General features: G+C 38.3%; 1 protein-coding gene across 1 annotated transcript; it reads left to right on the top strand.

Annotated features, from left to right (window-relative positions):
* Positions 1-8,615: 8,615 nt before the first annotated feature.
* Positions 8,616-11,580, top strand: LOC143860979 (cytochrome P450 89A2-like). The gene is made up of 2 exons (XM_077371854.1): positions 8,616-9,727; positions 10,877-11,580. The coding sequence occupies exons 1-2, from the start codon at positions 8,726-8,728 to the stop codon at positions 11,438-11,440; spliced, it is 1,566 nt and encodes a 521-aa protein (XP_077227969.1). The 5' UTR covers positions 8,616-8,725; the 3' UTR covers positions 11,441-11,580.
* Positions 11,581-27,618: the final 16,038 nt, after the last annotated feature.

The following is a 27,618-nucleotide window of genomic DNA, read 5'->3' as shown; positions in this document are numbered from 1 at the left end:
CATAAGCATTCATTTTTTTTATAAAGGTAACAATTGATTAAAACAATAAGAACGGATTACAAGTGGACTTCATAGGGTAAAGAATACGTCATAGAAAATTCCGATAGAAGCTCCTAATTTTGCAAGACTATCACTTAAATTATTGGCACTTCTAGGAATGAGAGAAAAAGAGCAACCACTATACGAATACTATTTTTAATCACATCCATGAGATTGGTGAGTCTCCACGGATCATCACTAATCCTTTAATGTGGCCAGCAATACCGTATTCGAGGAATTACTTTCCGCTTCCAATCTACCTTCTATCTGTCCGGTAAAAATGGTCAATCCTTGGTGAAGAGCACGAACCTCAGTTTTAGCAGAGTGTGATACCGATACCGACAGCTTTAGTTACGGGCGGAAGCACATATAGCTTGAGAGGGGCTAGGGCCCGGCCCCCCTATGACTAGCAAAATTCCTTTATATTGTGCATGGCTATACATGCATGCCAAGCTAGTTGAGTGGCCATGGCCCCCACAAGGACCAATGCAGACAAGTGGAAATTAATCCGGCCCCCCCAACTCTAAATTCCTGGCTCCGCCCTTGGCTTTAGTAAGCATTCATCTCGAATCATAAGCTATTGACTCGTATTTCTTGGTAAAAATGTCTTGGGGAAGATCCTTGGAGGAGATGTAGAAGAAAATAATTCTTCAATGCGCGCTACATTCATGGTTTTAAATTAAGAACGAAATCCGAAATTTTGGGTTTCGGTCAAGATAGAAATCGAAATCAGTAATACCCAAACGGTCATTTAGTTTGGCTGAAATTTTGAAATTTCAGTCGAAATTTCGTTTACCCCAAAATTTCATCCAAAATTTAAGGAATTTCTCTCAAAAATCTCGATTTTTAATAATTATTTATTATTATCCCAAAATTTTAGCTGAAATAAATAATATTTAAATTATCCCGAAATATCAGCCGAAATTATATAACTACTTATTACTCAAAGAATATTCTTTTGAAATAAATAATATAGATTTGTATATTGATTCATATTACTTGCTATAAGATACTCACTAGAATCAAATGATAGTGAGTGTTTTTATTGTTTCAAATAATTTTGTGATTTCTATCTTAAATACTCACTATAATCAAATGATATGCAAATGAAATGTGATGCCATAGATATACATACCCATTCGTGTTTTGTAAGGAATTGTTAAGTCTAATCATAGTTTAGTTTTCTCATTTCTTTTATGAATATATCAAATATCTACATGATGCTATGTGATGGTCTTTTATAATTGAGATTTATGTGCATTCGATTAATTGCCACATGAATGATGAAATATGTTCAAAGTATATGAATGATGACATAATCATAATATGGAAAATTTATTTATTAAAGATATGTTACTATACATATCATGTACAAAGTGTGTTATATAGAAAATGTTTCTCAATATATGTAAAAGAGAAATACAATGTCACATATTTAGATGATGGGATTTGCTAAGGTCCATCGCAAAAGGCTTTTCGCAGCCAGTCTGTCGCACTTCAGACCAGCCACCTCGTGAATGGAGACAACAACTTTGGAGACAACAACTTTTGGGTTGTCTCCATTCACGAGGTGGTTGGTCTGACGTGCGACAGACCAGCCGCGAAAGCCTTTTTCGATGGACGCTAGCAATTCCCTTAGATGATTATATGATACGGAAAATGATAAAATTTTCATTAAAAAGATTGAGAGTTGGATTCAAGTAAATCCAAGATTATAGATGGCATGTTAATCTTGGGTGTTGAAGATTGATTATATTGAAAATACTGAGGAAGTATTTTGCCATTAAACTTTGATTTGAAAAGACATGGATGCTACAAGTGTGAAATTGGGTATTAAAATTATAAGCAAATATAATGAACTAATTTTAACCCAACCACATTACATAGAGAAAAGTCTTAAAAAGTCTTGATTGCACACTTGTCCTCACACTTTTTTATTCAAATATGAAATTATATCCTAGTAATGGTAGAACAATTTCTTGATTGGATTTTGATTGTCATTGATAGTTTAAAGTATGCCATGATAAGTAGTAGACCTTGCATAGCATTTTCATCAAATAAACTTAATTGGTTTACTAGTAATCATGGTCATTTATATTAGCATACGATAAATAAACTTTTGAAATATTTGAAAAGAATTATGAACTATAGATAATTCCATGGTAGGGGACCCATCTCCTTGGCCTCTAAGAAGTAAGGATGCATGACAAATTCTAAGTGCAAGAATTAGTTGCATTGGCTTGTTGTGGTAAAGAGGTAGAGCGGCTAAGGAATTCATTGTTAGAAATTCTAGTTTAGCCTATGCCAATGCTTCCTATATCTTTGTATTGTGGTAGAGAGTTTTCTCTATATGGGCCTATAATTGAATTTTTAATGGTCTAGACATATAGGACTTAGGGAAGGTTATATAGGGTAGTTATGCACAAAGAGTAAAGCAACGGTTGATTTTGTTTTATGAAGCCAAAATTTGGTAGAACCTTTGACGAAAGGTCTCTCGACAGAATTGGTGTTTAAACACCATTAGCGATGAGGCTTAAGCCAATATCAAATAATCACCTATGATGCATCCTCAACTCAATGCTTAAAGAGACATCAAGTATGGAGTTCAATGTGTCCAAGTACATCATATGAGTGGTTGCAAGCATTATAGTATAATATGATTTGCCCAAGGGAAAGTCATCTGTAATGTGTAAAGAGAAAGGCTGAGCATATGGGCTCTTAATAGGCTTATAACATGTTGTTGGATTGCTTTAGTTACAAGGGCACTTTTGATAAGTCCACCTATATGAGTGTGGGAGTGGTGCCACTTCCTATAAGACCTGGTTAGTCTCTAGAGCACTCATAAAACCAAGATATAAACATAAGGCCAATACACATGTCAGCTTCTAGAAATTACCTGAGGAGTAGAAGACTTATGTGTGAAATGTATCCGGCTGGCCGAATAGAATTGCCAGTTCAAAGATGTCTACTATGCAATTATGGTCAACTTTGATATGTTCTCTCTAAGTAAAGGTTCAAATAGAGAGATACCTTCTTTTAAGCATAAGCATACTAAGTCTGACAAAATGAATAGTTTCTTTGATTTTGAAAATTGTGGGAAATTGTTAGCGTCTAGTGATTTTCAAATAAAAGTGTTTTTTGAAAAAAATATTTAATTTTTGAATAATGGGTTTTTTGAAATAGGGGTAGAAAAGGCTTGTGGGAGACTAAACTTTCAGTCCCACATTGGAAAGTGAAAAAGTTAGAGGAGGTTTAATATATTCCCTCCCACTTCTTGCTCTTTCTTTTGTAACACATGTGGGTATTGGCAAATGGTGGTCCCGCAAGACGGTGCAACGCACCATTTGCGCTCGCGTGTGGCATGGGCAGTGGGTTGTAAGGCACTAGTGGCGCTATTTGGCGCACTTTGCACTTGATTTGATTGGAGCCGATTCATCGGCATCGGTGTGATCGAATGGTGATAAAGAGCGGATGATATCTGGATCATAGGATCGCGCTCGGAGGTACAATAGATATGCTCTATTGATGTTTGTTGATGCTATGCACAAACAGAAACAAACCCAAAACACTCGAATTTTGCAAGTCTTTGAGACACCAATTTCTATTTTCTCGAAAAACAGTTAACCAGAAAGAAATAAAAAAAAGAAATAAAAGAGAATTTGGAAATCTCTAAAGAGGGAGTAGAGGCTTTGGAAAGCACTAGAATTTGATTCCAACAATGGATTCTCATATTACTACACAAATGATGAGCTTCCGCTCTATTTATTGACCTTCTGATGTCTTTTCATGTAGAGATACACCCTTTCATGTAGAGATACACCCTTTCATGACACCTTATCTACATGGGCTGCTTATTTGATCATTAGATCGTGCCAAATCGCAATTCTACAGTCCATATCGGCTTTAGAGTGATTGTCGGGTTTAGTAATACCTCTGTCCTCCCCAATAACCATTTGATAGCAGCTGATCGCCAATTTGCATCTCGAATTGCACCCGATCGACCTTTGATTATTGGTACGCAAATGATCATGATTCGATGATCCATATTGCACTCGAACGAACGTTGACTCTTACCGCATGATCCTACATACCCGTTCGACCACTAGCCGTTGGAGTACCTCCGATCACGATCCTACGGTCTAGATCGTTTTCGCTCGTATTCTCCATTCAATCACAGCAATCCGACCCAACGGCTGAGATCAAATCAAGTGCAAAGTGTGCAAAAAAGAGCCACTAGCTCCTTACAGCCCACTACCCATGCCATGCGCATGTGCGAGCGTGAACAGTGCATTGTATCATCCCGCGAGTCCACCATTTGCCAATACCCACATGTGTTACAAAAGAAAGAGAAAGAAGTGTGTGTGTGTTGTGGGGGTGTGGCGCGGGGTGGGGTGGCGTGGGGGAATATATTAACCCTTCTCTAACTTTTTCATTTTCCAATGTGGGAGTAAAATAATAGTCTCCCACAAGCCTTTACAACTCCTTTAAAAAAAACCCATTTTTCAAAAATAAAATAATTTTATTTGAAAAAGCACTTTTATTTTGAAAATCATCAACAGTACTTGTGATTGTTAGGTAAACTATTCAAATCAACAAATCCGTAGGAACCCACTATATGTGACTTTTGTTTTCATATGATTAATTGCATTAGCAGGAAGGAATTGGTATGCAACTCAATTTTAAATAATATCTAGAGTGCACTGAAGATTCGTTTCTTGACTCAATTGTGTCAGAATATTTCTATTATTTTGTCCACCACCATATTTTCACATCCTCAGTTGAGTTGATACGGCAAGATTAGTCATGGGGAATAAAACGTAGCTTGACTGAATTTCACTGCAATTTCTCTCTTTTCAAAATTTCAAACTTTGGTATTTGGAAGTTGTTTAGAAAAAAATGTAACTTTGACGCCCAGTTCTTCCTACTTTAAGTGATCCACACGGCAAACACATTCCTGGTATAAACATCATCTCTAATAGGGTTGCAACTCGGGTGGGGCGGGTCGGGCTTTCTAGAACCCTACCCTACTCGAGAAACTACCTTGGGTCAGGTTTGTTTTAGGAAAAAAGAACCCTCGGTTTGTAAACCCGGCCCAACCCAAGATAGTTTCTCGGGTCGGGCCGGGTTGGGTCGGGTTTTTTCATATTGTCGCACTGATTCATGCAAGCAAATGAGAAGTTTGTTTTAATAATTTAGTATCAAATGGTAATTTCTGAGGTGGGGTAATCAAATGGTAATTCTTTTATTTAATTATCAATAACCAGAGAGTTCTGATTTTGTTTCAAAGTTCCGGTTGGTTCACACTGCTTTGTTTGAAGTAGAAATGCATGAAACCTTTTGCAAAACTCAAAAGGGGCCTTCACTGAAACCTTCTGTAAAACCCTTTTACTCGTTGTTTGAAGAAGAAATGCTTCAACAGCTCTTCTTCTTCTTCTCTTCTATCACTTCTTCTCCTTCAAGCAATGCCAAGAAAGAGCAGTTGAAGTTATCCTTTTCACGTAACAAGAACGTAAAATGCTGCAAATAGAGTGGAAACCTCTTCTCTTCTTCTCCTTCTCCTTTTGTTGCTACTAGGAGTGTAAACGGATCGAATTCAAATTGGATATGGCTATATCCGAATTCGATTACAGTATACACTATCCGAATTCGATTACAGTATACACTATCCGAATTCGAATTCGGATTCGAATTTGACGGATATTTAATATCTATTACGGAATTCGTATCCGTTGGATATTTTTCGAATTCGGATATTAACCGTATCCGTTAATCCGATAAATTCAAACATTTTATTGCAGTACTTTATCTTTCTTCTCATTCTTACTCCTCGAATAAATTTTCCAAACCCTAAAACCATACCTCTACCTTATCTTCATAAAATTAACTCTCAAACCCTAAAATATATGAGATTCTCTTCTTCCTTTTAAAACAAAGGCAGAGAGAGAGAGAGGCGGTGGGGATGGATGATGGTAGTGGTAGTGGTCTTTGGGTTTTTTCTTTTTTTATGTATATGATGGAATGGGTTTGGGCTATTTTGAACAGTGGAAGTGGGAGTGCAGATTGTGGAAGATGAAGAGAAATGGGGATGGAGATCATGATTGGGTTAGAGATGGAGGTGACTGGCGGTGATGGAAGTGGCTGTGAGAAGTTGGAGATGGGCGGCGGTGGATTTTAGTGGGATTGGAGGCACCAAGGAATGCCGAAGATGGTGTCTCAGCCTCCTCCTTTCTCCTCTCTCTTGCTTCTCCTTGCAAACCTTAGCAGTCCCATCTTTTAATTGCATTTTGGGTTTTTATATAATCCTAAGTTGGAAAATTGATCTGAGCCGTCCATTTACCATCAATGACTATGGCCTTTTTGCTCTAGAATTCTCTAGAAACTATGACATCTTCTTTCAATCACCATCATCCATTTGTCTTTTTCATCCTACAGCCCACATTTGTTGCTTCATAAAGAAGCCATGTCAAACTCCAAGAATGCCCTTAAAATGAGAGATTACTTCATTTCCTACCCAAAACACTTTTTGTTTTTGTTTTTTTCTAAAAAGAAAATTTACTTTTCTTTTAAAAACAAAAGATAGTGTGTCATTACTAAAAATAAATATTAATGATATTATTAATAATAAATATAAAAAAATTTCTTCTCGGATTCAGATGTTAAACGGATCGGATATACCATTTACCAGATTCGCATCCGCTAAGAGCCGGATATCTCATAAATGGATTCGGATAATATCCGCTTGAAACAGATTCAGATAATATTCGCTTTAAACGGATTCGGATGCCGACGGTAATCAAATTTTCAAATATCCATTTACACCCCTAGATGAGCTTAAGCGTCCCATCTATAGAGAGAGAAAGGAAGCGTACATAGAAATCCTAGGATGAAAAGGATATGTGGGCCCACATAAAATTATAACTTTAATATAAGTTGTTCTTAATGAAGGGCGTCTTTTGGATGTGTGTCCGCTGACTCCAAGTCTCCAACCACTCTAAAATTTCCACATTGGAAAATACAAAGGGATGTGGGCCCAAAGTAAATTAAAAGTTCTTAATGTAGGGCCCACTGTAGTGATACATTTACCCCTTTTTTTAAACTTTGGACAGCCCCTCTCTAGTGTATTTACGAGTACTCTTCTACACTAGTTGGTAGGGGTGCAAACGGATCGAATTCAAATCGGATATGGCTATATCCGAATTCGATTACTGTATACACTATCCGAATTCGGATTCGGATTCGAATTTGACGGATATTTAATATCTATTACTGAATTCGTATCCGTAGGATATTGTTCGGATTCGGATATTATCCGTATCTGTTTATCCTGTAAATTCGAACATTTTATTGCAACATTTTATCTTTCTTCTCCTTCTTACTCCTCAAATGAATTTTCCAAATCCTAAAACCAGACCTCTACCTTCTCTTCACAAAACTAACTCTCAAACCCTAAAATATATGAGATCATCTTCTTCCTTTTAAAACAAAGGCAGAAAGAGAGGCAGTCGGGATGGATGATGGTGTTCGTAGTGGTCTTTGGGTTTTTTCTTTCTTTTTTGTGTGTATATGATGGAATGGGTTGGGCTATTTTGAACAGGGAAAGTGGGGGTGCTGATTGTGAAAGATGAAGAGAAATGGGGATGGAGATGGGGATTGGGTTAGAGATGAAGATGACTGGCGGTGTTGGAGGTGGCTGTGAGAAGGTGGAGACGGGCGGCAGTGGATTTTTGTGGGGTTGGAGGCACCAAATAATGCCGAAGATGGTGTCTCAGCCTCCTCATTTCTCCTCTCTCTTGTTTCTCCTTGCAAACCTTAGAAGTCCCATCTTTTAATTACATTTTGGGTTTTTATATAACCCTAAGTTGGAAATTTGATATGAGCCGTCCATTTACAATCAACAACCTAGATGGCCTTTTTGCTTTAGAATTCTCTAGAAACTATGACATCTTCTTTCTATCATCATCATCCATTTGTTTCTTTCATCCTACAGGCCACATTTGTTGCTTCATAAAGAAGCCATGTCAAACTCCAAGAATGCCCTTAAAATGAGAGATTACTTCATTTCCTACCCAAAACACTTTTTTTTTGTTTTTTTCTAAAAAGAAAATTCACTTTTCTTTTAGAAACAAAAGATAGTGTGTCATTAGTAAAAATAAATATTAATGATATTATTAATAATAAATAAAAAGGATTTACTTCTCGGATTCGGATGTTAACCAGATCGGATATACCATTTACCATATTCGCATCCCCTAAGAGCCGGATATCTCATAAACGGATTCGGATAATATCCGCTTGAAATGGATCCGGATAATATTCGCTTTAAACGGATTCGGATGCGGACGGTAATCGAATTTTCGAATATCCATTTACACCCCTACTAGTTGGAGCTGTCCAAAGTAAAAAAAAAATGGATCAAATATATCAATTCCAAAATTAAGAAAGTCACTTTCCCATTGCTCGTTCTCTGCCAAATATTACTTTGTTTTATGAAGTCAGTCAATGCAACAAGGGGATTGGCTAGAAAAATTCCCGGAAAGCCATTTGGTGGCTCACCTCAGATACATGGAAAATAAAGAAGCCATACAAACCCAATCCCGAACCATGTAAAATCTATATAACAGAGTAAAACCAAAGCAAGAAAGCATAACAAAAAAAATCCCCTAACAAGCTTAACCTTTAAATCCATATGGAGATCTGGGTCTTCATCTTTCTCCCCCTCTCCTTCTTTTTAGCTCTCAAACTACTCTTCCCCAACTTTCTCAACATAATCAATTTAACCCAAAAGAGAGACAAAAAGAAAAATAAGAAGAAGAAGGAGCTTCCACCAGGCCCTTATCCTCTACCCATTATAGGAAACCTCCTACTTCTCACAAAGCCATTGCTCGACTCCGGGCCCCTCGACTTAGAACCTCTTCTCCTGCAGCTCCGAGCAAAATACGGGGCCATCTTCACCTTCTACGCAGGCCCACGCCTCAACATCTTCATAACCAACCATTCCATGGCCCATGAAGCTCTCATAAAAAAGGGTATCATATTCGCTGATCGTCCTCCATTCACAGAGGTCGGAGACCTCATCCGCAGTGGGCGGCCTAACATCATTTTCGCGCGTTATGGGCCCCAATGGCGTGTTCTCCGCCGGAATCTTACAGCCGAAGTCCTCCACCCTTTGCGGATACCGTCTTTCGCCCATGGTCGCGAGTGGGCTCTCAAATTACTGATCAAAGACCTCATATCTGAGTCCAATTCGCATGGTGGCATGGTTCGCGTTATCGAACCCTTTCGGTTTGCTATGTTCTCTTTGCTCTCACTTATGTGTTTCGGCCAAAAACTCGACGAAAGAATTGTCAAAGATATAGAATCAATTGAAAGAAGATTGTTTTTGACTATATATAAATTAAACATCTTTACATTCTTTCCAAGGATTGGGAAGATTGTGTTTTATAAGTTTTGGAACGAGTTTTCAGCGATGTGTCGTGAACAGGAGGAAATTTTTATTCCTCTGATAAGAGCTCGAGCCAAAGCTAGTGATAAAAATGGCTATGTGGATTCACTTTATAATCTTATCCTCCCAGAAAAGGAAGGTGGAAGAAAGCTTAAGGAGGTGGAGATGGTGAGCCTTTGTGCTGAATTTCTAGATGGGGGTACGGATACAACATCAACCACGTTCCAGTGGGTCATGGCGAACCTGGTAATGTAAAACAACCAATTACTCCAAAAGCTTAAGCTGTTAGAGTTGGTGTTATTTAACCCTTGCAAAATAGAGGTGAAAGGGTGCTCCCATTGTTCCACATCATTAGACCTGGCAAACGCGACCCGTGCCCGCGGGTCGACCCGACCCACCCGCAAATTTGCAGGCACGGGTCTGAGTTTTAGTGACCTGTCAAAACTGACCCGCGGGTGACCCAACCTGCAAAAACACGGGTCGGGTCAGGTCAACCCGCGGGTCATTTGGCTTTTTAAAGCGTGGTGATTTTGTCATGCTAATCTAGTTAGATGGTTTTTGTTTCTAATGCAAAGGATGGTGATTTTGTCATGCTAATCTATTTTTTAAGGGTTTGATGCCTGAATAGGTTATGGCTGGCACCATAGAATATAAATAGGTTGTGGGTGGCACCATAGGTTGATCCCAACCCTCCGATCTGAATGTTAGAGGGTTGATCACTTGATCCTAACCCTCTATAGATCGGAGGGTTAGGATCAACCTATTGAAATGATTTTTGGGGCACAACCTATTTAGGCTGTGGGCCATCTAATGGACGGTTTGGATCATCCCACGGTGCCGGCCATACCGCCCTCATCAAAATCCAGTGATAACATTTCCCAAAATAAACGACTGTTTGAATTTGTGGGTGACCCGCGGGTTGACCCGGCCCAACCGCCGGCCGCACGGGTCACCTAAATTCTAACCCGCAAAAATGCGGGTCATTTCCTGACCCGCATCCGCATCACCCGGGGATTGACCCGGTCCGGCCCACCCGTTTGCCGGGTCTACACATCATAATAACTCAACTGGGATTTTTCCCTTTTAGTGCATTTATTATGACGTGGATTAATGGGAGCATCCTTTCAGCTCTGTTTTACAAGGGCACCCTTGAGTCTAGCATTCCTCTTTAATTATCATTTGTACTTCAACACTCTCCTTGGCTGTGGCACCTCTTTTTGGGTTGGCCATACATGTGGCACATGTGGCCTTTCTTTTGGAATGGTTCAATTTTTAATATCAAGGAGTTATTGGGTTGACGCGATAGCTTTGATACCATGTGAAAACAACCAATTACTATGAAAGCTTAACCTATATCTTAGACTTGGTGTTATTTAATCATTTAAACTTCAACAGGTAAAAAACCAGGACATACAAGCAAAGCTATGGGAAGAGATAAAGGGAATTGTTGGGGAAGAAGATAGGATAATCAGAGAAGAGGATTTACAGAGGATGCCGTATTTGAAGGCGGTGATAATGGAGGGGCTCCGACGACACCCACCGTCGCACTTCGTAATTCCACACGGAGTTTCCGAAGATACGACGATAAATGGGTATGTAATACCAAAAGAATCAACATTAAATTTCACTGTGGGTGACATGGGGTTGGATGGGGAGGTGTGGAAAGATCCTCTGGAGTTCAAACCAGAGAGGTTTTTGGGGGAGGAAGGAGAGGTGGTGGATATTACGGGGAAAAGGGAGATAAAGATGATGCCTTTTGGGGTAGGAAGGAGAATATGCCCAGCTATGGATCTTGCCATCCTTCATCTCGAATTCTTTGTGGGTAATCTTGTGAGAGAGTTTGAGTGGAGAGCTAAGGATGGAGAAGAGGTTGATATGTCAGAGAAGTCTGAGTTCACAGTTGTGATGAAGAATCCTTTGGAAGCAGCGATAATTCCAAGAACAAGAAGGGTGAAATAATTGTATACATGAGGGAGATGATGGTGTAGACACCCATAAGATTAGATATGATACCAGCATGTTTGTCTTGTACGAAAAAAACGATAGGGAAATCAAATAGGAAAAACCAATATGATACAAAATGCCTAAATTTATGGGTGCATGTCCATCTTTCTATATTCTATTTATAATTTATCTAGGGAAATGTTATCAGCACAACCATATTTTGATATTTGCACAAACCAAGGTGTCTTCTTCTTTAATTTGTTCGTGAGCTTTTTGGAAAACTAGTTGCCGACCTGTGCACGTGCACGTTAGAAGAAACTAAAGTTTAAAATTATATGACACTGAAAAATTGTTTGCTTATATAGTATTTCTAAATCACCTTTTATGCGTGGAATTAGTTTTTTCTAACAGCCTTTTTTTTCCTAATAGATTTCTTATCTGGCCACAGATCTCGATCACCTAACAGGTGATCACGTTTTAGGGTGAATTAAGTTGCTATTTGCATTCCTAAAATTACTCATGCATATCCATGTCAAACCCATATAATCCGATTATTTTCTCATATGAACTCTATCCCGTGAGTCTTTGAACTTGGGAAAGGCTATTGGGCAATATTTAATATATTTTATAGGTTAAGAAATTACTTAATGAAAGTTTTTAAAAGACTATAAAGTGAGGAATGATAGATACAAGGGAGCCCTTGCATAAAGAGCCAAAAAACGGCTATTGGTCATCAAATGTAACTGATTTTACTTTTTCAAACGATTTTAAAATGTAACTGAAAATGACGTGGATCCAATGAAGAGCCCTTTTGTGGTTCTTTATGCAAGGGTTCCCTTGTATCTATTACCCTATAGATAAGATTACTCATGTCATAAATTTGATAATGACACCCTCTCAAAGAAACCTAAAACAGCCACTAACATTACCCAATCAAAATCTGGTGGTTGGTATTTACATGCGCGGTTCTTTTCACCAAATATAAAAGGAGTAAATCTCCTAAATCAATTAATTTTCATAGAATTAGAGGTAATATTGACTTTCTAAAAAAATAAGATTGACAAAAGATTTGCTTGGAAAAGATTGACAAAAGACAGCAGGTTCACTTTGATCCTATATAAGAATATATAGGAACATAAGAACATGGGGAAAAAAGCTGTCGCTCTAACAACTAATGAATAGTAAGAGGGAGAACAATGGAAAATAATTCATGATGAATAAGCATTCCTAATCGTTAACCCATTCAATGACCATAGAGAGGAAATGAAAAATCTCTTATTTCGTTAACCTCTGTTAACAAAACCTAGTGGGACCAACGGTGTAATGCACGGGTTGAATGTTAATTTTGATGGGAAAGAAACCCATAGAAAGGCAAAGTTGATTGAGCTAAATATTATACCTAATAACAACATATAATTAGGTAAAAATTAGTAAAATGACTTTTCTATAGTAACTGATCAAATCTTTTCTAAATGATGCTTCAGTTTAGCTATTAATAAAAGATTGCAACTAAGAATAGTATTTCACAACATACACATGAAAAATCATAGAAGTGAAAATAGAAAATAAGAAAGCAGTCATATTTGTAAATGGCGAATAAACTGAATAAAAAAAATTTGTGGGACCCTAAAAAAAATGAAGTGAAACTATCTCAATTTCTAGGTGAATAGATTTGCAATTCGCATACCATAGAGCTCCAAGAGAAATAAGGTGAGAGTGGTTGGACAAAATGGCACATCAGCATATGATTCGATGGCTAATTACGAAGGTTATCTTTGAAAAGTTTCAACCAAGGTAATTATCAAGGACCTTGAAAATGGCACATCAACATGTGCTCCGAAGGCCAATTAAGTTGTCTCGGGCTTGAAGCTGGAGGCCACGTTTCAGCCAAATTGCCTTTTCACTTGCTCTCATATTATTATAATTATGAAATTTTTGCTAGAGGGTAAATGCATGAGAGGAATGCATACGCCTGGCTGCAAGATTAATTAAATTTATCAATAACAATTAGCCCAAATGAAAAATTAAAATATGTATCTACTTTTAAAATAAAAATAAAAAGACAAAATAAAATATGAACAGGAGAGATGAACCTGAAATGCGAGCACTTTTTACAATGGAGTCGGTCAAACATCTGCCACACGTCGGTAGCATTAACTTGCTAATACAACACCCATTTATGCATTGGAAGAATAAAATGAAAAGTAGGGGTGGCAATCCAACCGAAACCGAACCGATACCTGTGGACCCCGATCTGAGATGACGGTGAGCGAGGGACGCGAGATCCCCCGTCAATCCTCTGAGACCTCCACTATGTGCAGGAGAGGTCTACCAAGGAACCCTCGAAATGATGCCACTCACAGCATGGGTGGCGATGTATATGTATGAGATACCTCTTGATCAGGAGACAGGAGCCTCGAAACCAAGATACACCTGAAAATAACTCGAAGTCGCCATCCAAGGAAATGGGCCCTGGATCCCATGAAATACTCTGCTGCAACGGATAACCAGAGATATAAAAGGTCCGTGCCTGGTGATGAATGAGGAAGATCCGAAAAGCACCCCCAATTCGCCCAAGTGCAAGCACATGGTCTCTTATGCCAGTTCTAAATAACTTTGAAGAGTATTGGGCGAAAATCATATGAAATGGGAACAATCATCCCCGAGAAAATGTCTATCTAAGCATGCATGACCCGGGAATGGGCAAAGAAAGCGAACAAATCCTAGCTCATCGCATCTAATCCTAACTCATCATATCTAAGAAAGCAGTAAACAATCGCATGCATTGCTACAACTAAACAGATAATGGCAGATATAGTGAGATAAGGAAAGCAGTAAAGAGCTATAGATACACAGATAATCAAGATAAGACGAATGAATAAACGTTATAGCTAAGCAACCAAAGTAGTAAAGTAAACACACTAGCATGCGAGCCTATGCAAGAGATAAGGCTGAGAAAATGGCAATCAATCACATGCTAGAACAGTAAATAAACTAAAAAAAGTAATTCATAATAAACCAAAGATAAACCCACAGTGAGCTAACAAGATGTAAGAAAATAAAGGAATCAGAAAATCAAAGGTATACGATGACCAAAAATGCCAGGGGAAAGAAAATGGAACACACGATAGGCTCAGAGGGCGATTCAAATGGAATCAAGCCCAGCGATCCTAATCTGCTGAAGATCGGACAAGTCACGTGATCGTCATGACCTATCGTTGAGCTCAGCGAGGACAATCCCTGTGAAGGGGTCACGCTACATCATCGCCCATCCCTAAACCTGATAAAACGTCGAAAAACCGATGGAAACCGAAAAACCACGGTGAAAACCAGAAATGGAATGAAAAGAGGGCTCCGAGTGACCTGGCAATCACCATCCTTGCCCATTTTTTAGTTTTTTTTTTTTGTGTTGAAAGGTTGGAAAACGCTTGAAAATATTTATTAAAAATGGTTTGACTGGACTTGGGTAGACCCAAGCTACCTACATACCCTGTGGATAGGGATCAAGCCAACGTAGTTCGGAACAGCTTCTTCGAAAAATATTTTTGGTGTTTTTGATGTTTTTAGATTTTTGTTGTTTTTATCCCTTTTGATTGAAAGGGGGTTTTGGCTCAGGAGGTTTCCGTCCGTCGTCGCCTTAACCCGACGATGTGTGACGAAGTGTTCCCAAAATCGATGGGATCCCGAAATGCAAAGAGTATCCCGAGGAATGTGAAGAGAGTAGACCCAAAAGAAGACAAGGTGGGACCCCTGAATCCTATAAGAAATGATGACCTTAGAAAGAAGGGAAACCCCTACACCCTGTAAGAATCCCAAGAAGGGAAATAGGATGTGAAGGGCAAAGGGTTGGCTCAAGAAGCATTCCATCATCGCCTGGCACGAGAGGAAGATCCAAGAAAAATGAAGGAGATATCAAGCGTTAGAAACTAATCCTAACTCTAATGAAAATTCAGAAAACAATAGGAAACTCTAAGAGTCAGAAGTGAAGCCCGATTATTCGCCCAAACACATCGTGATGATAACAGTACTCCTTGCTCTTGACCCAAGTTTTTGTAAGACATTAGGAGGGAAAAATAATCTTATATACCCCATTTCGATTCTCAGCCTACCCATTCCAACTCACCTTCTCATGTGAAACGGGTCATAGAAATTGCGACGACGCAAGCATTCCAATTGAATGACCCACTTAGACAACTATTAGGATCGAATAATCAAAGTCGCAAGGCATGTATAACTATGAAGAATGATTAGAATTGACAGGTTGAAAGACAAGATAATAAGGAACATCATGCCTGAGAGTTCACCTCTAAATGAAAAGAAGCATATCTTCTGATTCTCCTGCTTCTTTTTTGTTTTTACACAATAGAAATGCCATGCCAACTGAAATGGGACGTGTGTAAATTAAAAAAACCAAACCATATTAAACTGTCATTTCAGCACATTTCGAAGCGAAAGATTAAAATGAAATAAGGGTTGAAATCAGGGCCTTGTACCTATTTTATTTATGAAATAACCATGGATTGTCACAAATACCAATCACTATAGAGAAACAAAAGAATCCGAGAGGGAACCCAAATCTCAAGAAAAGTATCCACAACCACATCAATTTTTATAGCAGAAATTTCCTTCATTGGCATGTAGATGCAAATACACTGTCCTTATCAACACCCTCAAAGTATGACACAAGAGCAGCCATAAAGAAAGTTAAATCATATAACCCTTTCATCTCATCACAAGCATAGTATTAAGGCCCATATGAAAATCGATCTGTAAAATAGAAACTTGTCTTCATTTTGTAAAAATTAGATGGGATTTTGAAGAACAAAACAGGGTCAAGCAAGCTTACACACATACAAGAAGAACGTTCAAACTTTCGGCCCTCAGAATTTCTGTCATGAAAATTTAGATATAAAGAAATCCAGATTGAAAGCAAGAAAAATGAATTGCAAGTCCATCATTATCATAACAAGCAAAATCCCCATTCAAATTATGAATTGAATAAAGAGAGACAGAAAGAGAGATTACCTGCAACTGAAATGATAGTGATGTTGGCCGGAGATCTGGCAACTCCAGCCAAAGAAGACGAAGGAGTGATGGTGAGGGTGTTAATGAGTGGTGGAGGAGGTGATCGGAGATGGAGCTCAGATGAAGATTAGCTGCAATGTCCCTCCTCTTGTCTGCAAACCCTCTTTCGATCTAGGAAGAGTGAGAAAGATTGATGAAAATCAAAGTGGGTTTTGACGTGGAGTGGGATCCAAGAGAGAAGGGTGGGTTTTAGGAAGATGGAGGGTAGATTGAAGAGGGTTTAATTTTCAGATGGGGTGGCTTAGATAGGGAAGAGGTGGTGGATAGTGGTTGCTAGGGGGAGGTTCGAATTTGAAGAGGTGGTTGTTGGTGGAAGAAGAAATGCAGAGGTGAGGGTGAACTAGGTTTAATGATGGTGGAGAGATGGGGAAGGTGATGGTGGAGGTAGAGAGGGTAGCTAGGGCCGGATTCTTGCCGGATTCCGGCTTGGATGGCTGGAGAAGATGATGGCAGTTGGGTCGGATTCGGAGGTCCGGTGATGAAAAAGTGGCAGAGATGGTGGCTCGGATTCCGGTGGGGTTTGTGGATTGTGGTTAGAGGAGTAATAGTGATGGTGGTTTGAGAAAAGAGTTTGAGAAGAGGGTTTGTAGGAGTGGGTTTGGGTCGGTGGCTTGGGTTTGAGGGTGAGAGGATTGAAAGGATTTGAAGAGGTGGTTAAGAAAAAGGGGTTTTGATGGAATTGAAGAGGTGAGGGAGTGCTCGGATTAGGTGGGAGTGGCCGGATTTAATGGGGGGAAGAAGTGGGTTTGGGGTGAAGAAATGGGCGAAAATGAAGTGTGTTTGATGGTAGGAACTAAGAAGGTGGATGTGAGGGGTTATGATGAAGGTAGAAGGAGAAGGAGGGTGGAGATCGGTTTAATGTCCGGCCGGAGTGGGATGGGTTTGCCGGATTCCGGTGATGGCCACCGGAGAAGATGGAGGAAATGGTGGTGGTAGGGTCGGATTCGTGTTGGAATGGCCGGAGAGTGGGGGCCGGAGATGGTGAAGGTGGTGGCTCCTCTCTCTCTCTCTCTCTCTCTCTCTCTCTCTCTGTTGAAGAAGAAAAAGCCCCCCCTCTGTGACGAGCTCTCCTTTTGGTTAAGTAGCTAGGTTTTTTTTTTTTTAATAATTGATCTTGCCCATTCATTTGGTAACTTTCCCCTCTTGAATGCTCCTAGCCCTTGATCCTTGTGTTTGCCCTAATTCCATCTTAGAAATCGTAAGGATCTAGAGTGTTCTAATTCAATAGAGCCTTACACCTCACCCTTTTGATCTAATGGCCTATGTTTATTGGTTGAGAAGGAAGCAATATCAACTGTACAAAAATACCCCCAAGGCTAAGGTGTATTACCCTCTTGCCATTAAGCTCTACTTGCTTTTTTTCTTTTTATCAATGGGTATCCTTGCTTTGCTAACTCACCCCACTTCTAGAAAAGAAAATATATCTACCTCCTCTTTCTTCCTCAGACAGCCCACCTTATAGACAAAGTAATATATTTGCGACCCCATTCTTATCTAGACAACCCCCCCTTTTAGTGGGATTATGACTACTCTTTTTGGCAAAAGGGGTGGGTTGTCCAAGGTAATTAGAGGGACAAATATATCATTCCCTTAGAGGTCAATGATATTAGCACTACCTCATTTTGATACCTTTGCAAATCGTATTGTCATCTAGTGTTTAAATGGCTGTCAATAGATTATTGCTTTTTGGAAATAAACTCTGACAAGCCGATCAAGGATAAATGACAGTCAGGTGCAAATATCAAAAAATAGGTTGTGCCGATATACATTGGAGCCCGGGGGGACCCAAACAGAGGAGTGCCAATACCAAAATTCAGGGATATTTTGTAAATTTCATAAATTTCAGGGAAATGTGGGAGAGAATTGGGGCAATTAAACGAGGTTTTTCAGAAGTTCTGGGGATCATCCAAGCTTCTAAGGGTTTCAACAATGATCTGCAAATGCATATTTTTTGGGTTCTTTTGCATTGAAGGCTCGGTTCTTCGGGAATTTCGGGGATATGCTTCAGGCACTTGAAACTTGACTTTGGGGCTCGAAATTTGGTTTCGGGACTCAGATTTTGGGATTTATTCAATTTTTGAGAAATTTGGGTCAGGTCAAAATGGGGTGTCTACAATACCGAACCGAACCAAAAATTCGGTTTCGGTTTGGTAGAACTAAACTTATTCAAATTTTGGTTTGGTTTCAGTTTGGTAGAACCAAACCGATTCAAATTTCAAACCGAACCGAAACCGAACTGTTGCCCCCGATTTCCAATGATTATGAGTAAGGGGTGGTGAAATTGGCCGAACCGAACCGAACCGAACCGAAACCAAATCGAAAATTCAAATTTCGGTTTGGTTTCGGTTCGGTAGAACCAAACCGATTCAAATTTCGGTTTGGTTCGGTTTGGGGGTCAAAACGAACCGAAATCGAACCGTTGCCACCCCTACTGACAAGACAAAAAAAACAGAGAGAAAAGAGAGCAGGTGTTTGGAATAGATAGGAATTTGTGAAAGAGACGCCTCGAATGGATCATTCTCAGATTTACCTTCTCTTCCTCTTAGCTCACACCACATGAAGAAACTTATAAGAAAAGTCTGATATAATGGCGAATTGGAAATGGAATTTTAATGTAGAATTGGAAAAGATAAACGAAAGGATTTATTGGGGAGACGTTTTGAAAATGGGAAATTTACTTGCCTCTAATAATATGGAAGAAAGATTAGATAGTGATCTCGTAACGCGTATGCGTTTGAGAAATTTAGGAGAGGTCGAAATTCTAGGAATGATATGCGTATAGAGAGAGAAATATGGAATGGCAAAAGGCAACCATTAATAAAATAGCCGTTCCTTTATTTGATTTCTTATAAATAAATGGAAACATGCTTTTTGGAAAAGTATATCAATATCATCTTTGAAGCTTTAATTACGGATATAAGAAACAACACATATGGAATGGCTTTTTTAATTATTATTTTTCAATGGATGAGCTATATTTATGTAAATAAATTAGTGTGGACCCCGATCCGAGATAGGCGGCATGGGAACTGGTCCCCAACACCCTCTGGATCATCCACGTGTGAAGGAGAGCTCTACCAAGGAACTCTCAAAACGGATGCCACCCTCATAGCATAGCACGAGTGGCGATATAAAAAGAAAGAGATATGTCTCGATCCGAAGCCAAGGCTCGAAACCAAGACATACCTGAAATAAACTCAGAGTCGCCATCCATGGATATGCCATGGAACCCTAAAATCAAATCCTCTGTGCAATGGATAACCAGAAATATATATGGGTTCGTGCCTGGTTACGAATGGGGAAGGTCTGAGAGCACCCCCAATTCGTCCGAGTGCAAGCACTTGGTCTCTTATGCCATTTTTAGTAACTCCAAAGAAGTTTGAATAAAAAATCATGTGAAATGGGAACAATCCTCAGGACTCGTCTACCTAAGCATGCATTTCCTGAGGATAAAAATAATAAACACATATAAAATAAAATGAAAGATGTGCCACCTAAGCATAGCTAGGTTATGAGTGACAAGCCTAATGGGTGTCTAAGTTCTGATATGCAAACACATGCAAGCTATAGATAAAGGTATGAGATCAGTACAAAAAAATGAGAAAACATATCAAATCATACAATAACTACACAACAAATCCTAAGACTCTAAATTATTAGCCTGAGTCCTCGGATGGTCTGGTATTCATCCAAAGAAGCCTACGTATCCCCGCCTCCACGAGAATCAAGGCAACGTAGTTCTTCGCGCCTATTCTAAGCTATGATGCCTAAGACACCTAGACCTCTATCCTAGACTCGATCTAAAAGATCGGACTAGTTATTAAAGTTTATTATATGATTATTTAAATTCCAGTGAATTGTGGATTTTAGGACACCCTATATGCCCTAACTAAATGGAGATTAGCCCTAGGCTAATGCAGGTGGTTCCTACAACCTATGTGTGACTAGGCTGTATTTCCTAAGGAAAACCAAAGGTGGACTAGCGTATCCTACTCTAGTCATCACTCGGCGATGTGGATCGCCGACTGATCGGACGGAGGCGCTCCTATAACTCTAGGACAGACCCCTAACTCTAAAACAAGCACACGACAAGCAAACAAACAAAAAACCTATCAAAAGACACAACCTAACTCTAAAACTCTTTATCTAGGAGAAACTCCTAACTCTAGAGGAAGATCTTTTGAAAATGAAGGTTTTAAAGGTTTTTAAAGAAAGTTTAAAAACATTATTTACAAAAAGTTTGGCTGGACTGGGGATGTAAATCCCAAGCTGCACTACGTACCTCGGAAGAGGATCAAGCCAACGTAGTTCGAAACGAACTCTCCTAATTATTGTTTCTAAAACACTCAACACTTTTGGCTTTTTGATATTTTTTAATGTTTTTGATGTTTTTAAAGTTTTTCCAATGTTTTTGAGTTTCAAATTTCTAATTTTTTTGGATTTTAAAGCTTTTCCAATGCTCTAAACCTTTAAAGGTTTTCAATCTTAAAGGGAACACGCAAGTAATACCACAAACTAGGGCAAAGCCCTAAATCTAAAGGGGAAACCCCGAACAAGCAACTAGCGTCTCAAAGAGACGAACCACAACACGTAAAGAAGTGCCCCAAGAACAGAGAAAACGATCCAAGATCCCAAGCAAGCAAAGCTCTAACAAGACTGAGTTAGTCTCTAATCAAAGTGAAGAAAAAGGTTATCAAGTAAACTCAGATTTCCATTCAATTATTATAAAAAATTTCAATTAAAAAGAAGAATTTTCAATTAAAAAATACACAACCTATAGCAATCATAAAATGATAAACAACATAAACTAGTCCAGACCAGCCGCTGGATAGCCTGATAAAGCAAAAACAATATCAAACACTTCTATGCCCAACCACAAACACCACCCCAATATGGGGATGAAATCAGATGATGCTAAAGTAATCATCTGATATCATAATACACATGATAATATTTCTAATCCCGCCTTGAAATCAGACAGTACTCATGTCGACAATATCGAATAGAGTAGTCATCTGATCTCCTTCTTTCTTAAAACAATTTATTTAAATAAAAGAGAAATAAATATCATAAGCCTCAAAATAGTCTCACCTGAATAATCCATTTATTACCGTCTTCAAAACCTAACTCAAATGCTTAATATAAGAGAAGTGTTAAATCTTCAATATATTCAATAATATTCCCAATTTGTAAAAATTTTAGTGCGTAACAAGGGTATCAACTTATGTAGATTCAAGTGCGAAAACACTGTTAATATTACAAATAGAGTAGGGGCTGCTACTAAAAAAAAACATGAGGTATGCCATTATCAAAATGAAAAGAGGGTTGCTATTATCCACAAGTGTGTGAGTTACAAATATTAAAATGAAGTAGGGCTGTTAATATCAAACTAATATATGGCTGTCATTTCATTTATTTTTTTTTTTTATCATTCATCAACAACTACATCCTATTCATTTATAACTATTACAAGAAAGATAATCAATCAGTTAAAATTATTCCAGAACTATTACCTTTACAGCCAGTAAAATCACAAAATCATTTTAATTCAAAAGAATTCTATAAAATATTTGCTGTTATAATTCTACAATAACTTTAGAAACCTCTAACAGAGTCAATTCTCATCCTAAATTTTCATATAATAGAAATACTTCTTTAAACAAGTCTTTTAATTCCATATAGAAAGAATTATGCATTGACACAATTGAATTGAAAGTCAGGTGCTAACTTTCTGAAAGGATTTGGTAACCTTAATTTCTAAAAGAAATAGACATGTAAAAGAAGAAACCTTCTTCTCAAATTAACACTATTCATCTATCTTACTTGCTCAAACAAACAAGAATATATCCGAAACACACAGAGAAGATTATTACAGATTTCAAGAAAAGTCATCACGAATTTCAAATAATGAATCATAATATCTTATTATTTATCAATTATGACAGAAACTCATCATCTTGTTATTTATCAATTATCACAGAAACTTATCATAAAAAAAATGAAAATAGCAAAAATCAAATGGAATTTCAAGAACATAAGGAATAAATATCTCTTATTTCACTTGGATCTAAAGGTATTAATATCAAATTACTTCCGCAGACAAACAAATGCTCAGATCTGAGTTGAAAATGCCATCCGATCTTCAATTTCCAATTGTGAAAATACTAGCCGGAGCTTAGCCAAAGCACCGATAAGCTCACCGGAGGTAATCGATTGAGGAAGAAAGGAGAGAAATTAGGGTTTCAATTTAGGATTTTTCTCTCGAATCTTTCTCTGCAATTTCTCTTTCAATCGGCTATTACAACAATGAACAGTGATCTCACTGGAATAGATGGAAGCTTTGATCGAAGGAATGGAGATGGATCAGAATCGGATCGAAGCTTACCGGAGAAGATGATCGATATTCTAATCAATCGATCGGAAGCTCGTCGGAGAAGAAGGGATCACCGGAGCTAGGATCGGATCTAGGGTTCGAGGTTTAAGAAAATAGTGGATCTGGATAAAGCATGGAGAAATAAGCATAAGGTGAAGTAGCTATGGAATATATGACCGGAGCTTGCTGGAGAAAAGGATTGGAGTGGTTGCCGGAGGATGATCGATCGGCCGGAGGAGAAGGAGAAGAATGTGACAGTGAGATACGACCGGAGCAGTGGAGGAATGACCGGAAGGATTCCCTGAGGGATCGAAGAAAAAGAAATCCGCCGGAGAAGAAGAGATTGCCGGATTTGCAGAGATGGCCGGTGAGGAACGGAGGCTGGGGACGGATCCGATCGGAGAAGGAACTTGCCGGTGGAGGTGAAGGAGGAGGATCATAGCCGGTGGAGGTGAAGGAGGAGGATCAGAGAGGTTGATCGGAACCGGTGACCGACTGCTTGCCGGATTTTGGCCGGAGGAGATGCTGGCGGAGGAAAACCCAATTTTCCCTTTTCTCTGCAAAACCCTCTCTCTCGGATTTTTTTTTTCAACAGTGCCCCCGATTTTTCATATATATAGAAAAATATACGCTGATATTGGCACTCCAAATACGGATAAAGCGCGCGGTTCGCTAAGCGCACCCCCGCCGCTTTGTCCTATTAGGAAGAAGACAAAAAATCATTATTTTTTATAAAGACACCCCCCTTCCAGGATAAATCATCCCCCTTCCAGATTTATACTACAACTCTGATTTATCTCGTTCGCTGATCAAACGAGCTCGGATTCCAACGAAATTTTACAAGGACCTAAAGGGGACTCTAACCTAGCTTAGGGTGCAATTTGGGATCCTAGCTCGGTGATTGGATGGGGCTTCGCACAAACACAGTGAACTTGGGTCTGGTCAAAATGGGGTGTCTACAATTAGGGATGAATCGCGATCCATCGTGACCTACCAAACGTGAAGAGAAAACTATATTAATTGCTGAGAGAGATTTAGGAGAGAGAAAGAGATTTAGTAGGAGATTTAATAGCTTTTAATAGGAGATTTAATAGCTTTCTTCCATAGAAAAGAGGGCTTTTTAAAATTGCGGGATAGAGGAGAGGCTGACACGTGGCACCACCATAGCTTAGAGGATTCCGCTTTATATATATACCTAGTTGCAGACCCGTGTGTTGCACAGGAACAAAAAATAAAGAAAAAAACCAGTATAGCATGACATATACAATTAAATCAACAAAAAAGAAGGCAAATAAGCAGAAAACACTACACCAAAATCACAAATAAATTGCACCTTGTATTATCGGATGTTTTCCTTTCCTACCCAAGATTTTATATATGTATCTGTAGAAAAAAGAAGAAGAAGAAAATCAGTCAGAAAAATCATGCTGAAATAAGTGAACGATTGGGCTGTTGTAACAGTCCTAATATGAAGAAATAAATGTCAAAATATGCTTATTTAGATAGAGATTCAAATCACTCTCCAACCGAAGATTGAAGTACTGAAAAAGCTTATCTGCAAATCACAACCAATTTTATTATTCTTTAATCTATGGATTAAGATAACTGAATTTGTCAAGAAGGAAGCAACGAAAAACTGTTGAAGAGATTCATTAAACACTGACCTTATTCAAAATCTACAAACTCTTGGAGAACTCTACCATGTTCCCAAACTTTCCTCAGGAAATTAAAAAGGATAGAAAAAATCCCACAATCACCATGGATTCCATGAAGCCCCAAAATTGAAACCAAACCCAATCAAACCAAAGCTAGCTTTATCTTTTATATTTTCTATAACTTGCTTGATTTTATCCAAGTGTTGGATCATACTAAGTTTTTGTGTTTATTATCTTTAACTATTTAATAGATAATAAAGTCTATCAAGTAGTTGTTTTAGAGTTTGAGTAGAATTGGGAAAGTGTGAAACGTGTAATTTTTGTAAAGTGTGGACGTATAGCCGTAGACACCCCATTTTGACCGAATGCTATTTCCCCAAAATTGAACCAAAATCCCCAATCGAATAAAGTTCCCGAAATATGAGTTCTGAAAAATCCGAAAAAAAAATTCCCTGTTATGAAACTTATTGAGCATTGTTGTAGTTCAAGAAACCCCAGAATCCTGTTTGTACTCTGGAAGAAGAAGCCCCGGTCTTCGTACTCAATTTTTTTTAAATTGCAAAAATTCAAAGTACCCTGAGCTGTGATGGTAGCATCCTACTACTCGAATCCTCGAATCCTCGAGTACAGTGGGAATTAGGCAAGTAATGGCAGATGAGTTGGTGTCAATATCAAAGCTTGGGTGTGTTATGGTTATTTTCTAAGACGAAAAGAAAAGGATGGTAAACTTTGGGAATTGAAAGGTGGTACATTATCAGAGCAAGGGAGTGTCGGCATCAATCTATAAATCATTAGAGAAGAAAAGATAGTTGGGTTAGTGCCTTCATTAAATAGGGGTGTGCGGATATCAGCCTCTATTTTGCATCAAGAGTATAAAAAAAAAGGCAAAATGAGTGAGTCAATATCAAGGCATGGTGGATACCCCTTTTGAAAAGAGATGGAAAGGGATCGGTTGCAAGTAGAAAAAGGGGTAGTATATATCATTTCTTTTTATTATTACCTGAACCACCTGTTATGAATGGAAAATTCATATTGAACATGCTAAATGGGGCTGTCCAAGGTAATAGAGGGGGTGCGAATTTGGCATCTCCTTATATAAAGCCCATTTTCGTTACAAACAGGGGAGCCCTCATTTTTCTAAAAATCTGAGAGAGAGAGAGAGAGAGAGAGAGAGAGAGAGAGAGAAAGAGAACTTGATCTCCTCCATTGTTTCCGGCTAAAGCTCCGGCTTAGCTCCGATCGGTCTATTTCCTATATAGTTAAGCTTGTTCTTCTCTTTTGTCCCCTCATTTTTGCCCTAACCTCTTCTAAAACCCTTACAAAAAAAAAATCCTCTTGTTCATTTTCTTCTCCGGTGAGATCCGGCAGGAATCCGGCCAAATTCAAGCCGGTTTTTCGTCTCCAAGTTACTCTCTTTTATTCTTTGTTAATTCTTACATTTTTTTTATCTCTTCCTCTTGTCTCAAACCCTATCATCACCAAACCCTAAATAGAAACCCTAACTCCGGCGAGCTTGCCTGAGTTCCGGTCTGTTTTGATTCTCCTTGAAATTCATCTTTTCTTCTTGCTAGACATTAGATCTGTTCATTTCTACCTTTATTCAAACCCTAGTTTCATCCTCAAAACCTTCGATCTAAGCTCATTGATTTCAAAACTAAAAAAATTATGGAAATTAGATTTGTAAGAAAGATATGAGAGACTTTCGTTGAAGGAAAAGAGAGACAAATCCATTGAAGGGGATTTCTGTTCGTTGGATAACATTCAGAAATTGTTAATGCTTTCATTTAACTCATATTATGAAACTCTGGATCTGAGATTCTTGAGCTCGGATCTAGCTTGTTCTTGCTGAGATTTATCAATTTGGTCCTTGCTCTATTCATTCGTTTCAACAGAAATCAAGAGGAAGAAAGGAAAAGATCAACACAGGTATTTTAAAATTTTGAAATAATTTCAGTTGAAATCATATTTATTGATTTTGTTGATGATTTTATTCTAAGATTGTTCATTAGGATATTACTATGATAGATTGTAGATCTGAGTGAATTTTAAGTTCAAAAATTTCTCTGGAAATCTATAATTTGTTAGCACTTGTAATTCTTTTGTTTGTTTGTGACTTTCTCATTAAATAGATGTGTTTTATGTTTATACGGCATCATTTTCAAATTGGATTTCATTTGTAAGCTGATAGGGAGTGCTTTCCTTCATATTTCTAGAACCAGTATAAGTATAGCTTGTTTTGTTGCGTGAACAGGTTATCTATCATTTGAATTGGTGTACAATAGTAGTAAAAGACGTGATGAATGTGATATGATAACCATCTGGTGCTGGGAATAGAAGTTTTGTGTAAATTTTTACCTTGATGTTGTTCTATATAAGAGAATTTCAAAAAGAAAGATTATAATGTTGCTGTGATAAGAGGTTCTTATGCCGGAATTTAGTAGGTGAAATTTTAAAGTTTTGAAAAAATAAAAGAAAATGACTTTCAGTGGGTGTGGATTTTTGGATTTTAAGAGTGGCTCACTAATTATGTTATTAGGATTTGGCAATTTTGAGTAGCTGTAATTGCATAGGGATTTTGAGTCTCACCTTTCAAAAGTAGAGTTTAGTGTTTGGTAATCAAGTGCTTAGTTAGAAATTTTGTGGACTACATGAAATTGCTATTTTTTATGGTTTGGTATGATGACTATATGAATAATTGTTTAGGTTCATTTTTTTTATAATAAATAGTTGAATGTGTCCAGTAAACTATATATTTCAAAATTCATTTAGATAATCCATTGGGAAAGAGTATGTCGTGATGGTTGTAGACACCCCATTTTGACCAGACCCGTATTCGCGGTATTTGCGCGAAGCCTTACCTAATCAATGATTTAGGACCCCAATTTCTACCCTAAGTTAGGTTAAGGTCTCACCAAGGCTCCCGCCAAATTCCATCAAAATCCAATCTGATTGGTCAAATAAGACGAGCCGGGAAAGGGGTGTAGTATGAATGTATGAGGGGGGTGATTTATCCGCAATAAGGAATGTCCATTTGAGAAGGGGGTGAATTATCCTGCGATGGGCGCGCCCGAGCCGAATAA

The sequence above is a fragment of the Tasmannia lanceolata genome, unplaced genomic scaffold, assembly GCF_043159265.1.
Source record: "Tasmannia lanceolata isolate RefF3 unplaced genomic scaffold, GAP_Taslan_0.1 ptg000037l, whole genome shotgun sequence".
Classification (NCBI taxonomy): Eukaryota; Viridiplantae; Streptophyta; class Magnoliopsida; order Canellales; family Winteraceae; genus Tasmannia; species Tasmannia lanceolata.
This window is presented reverse-complemented; position numbering and strand designations above follow the sequence as displayed.

Bases quoted from the DNA above. Each gene is read 5' to 3' on its own strand.
- LOC143860979 (XM_077371854.1), top strand. From the start codon at position 8,726: ATGGAGATCTGGGTCTTCATCTTTCTCCCCCTCTCCTTCTTTTTAGCT. The intron at 9,728-10,876 runs GTAATGTAAAAC...AAACTTCAACAG, and splicing joins AGTGGGTCATGGCGAACCTG to GTAAAAAACCAGGACATACA.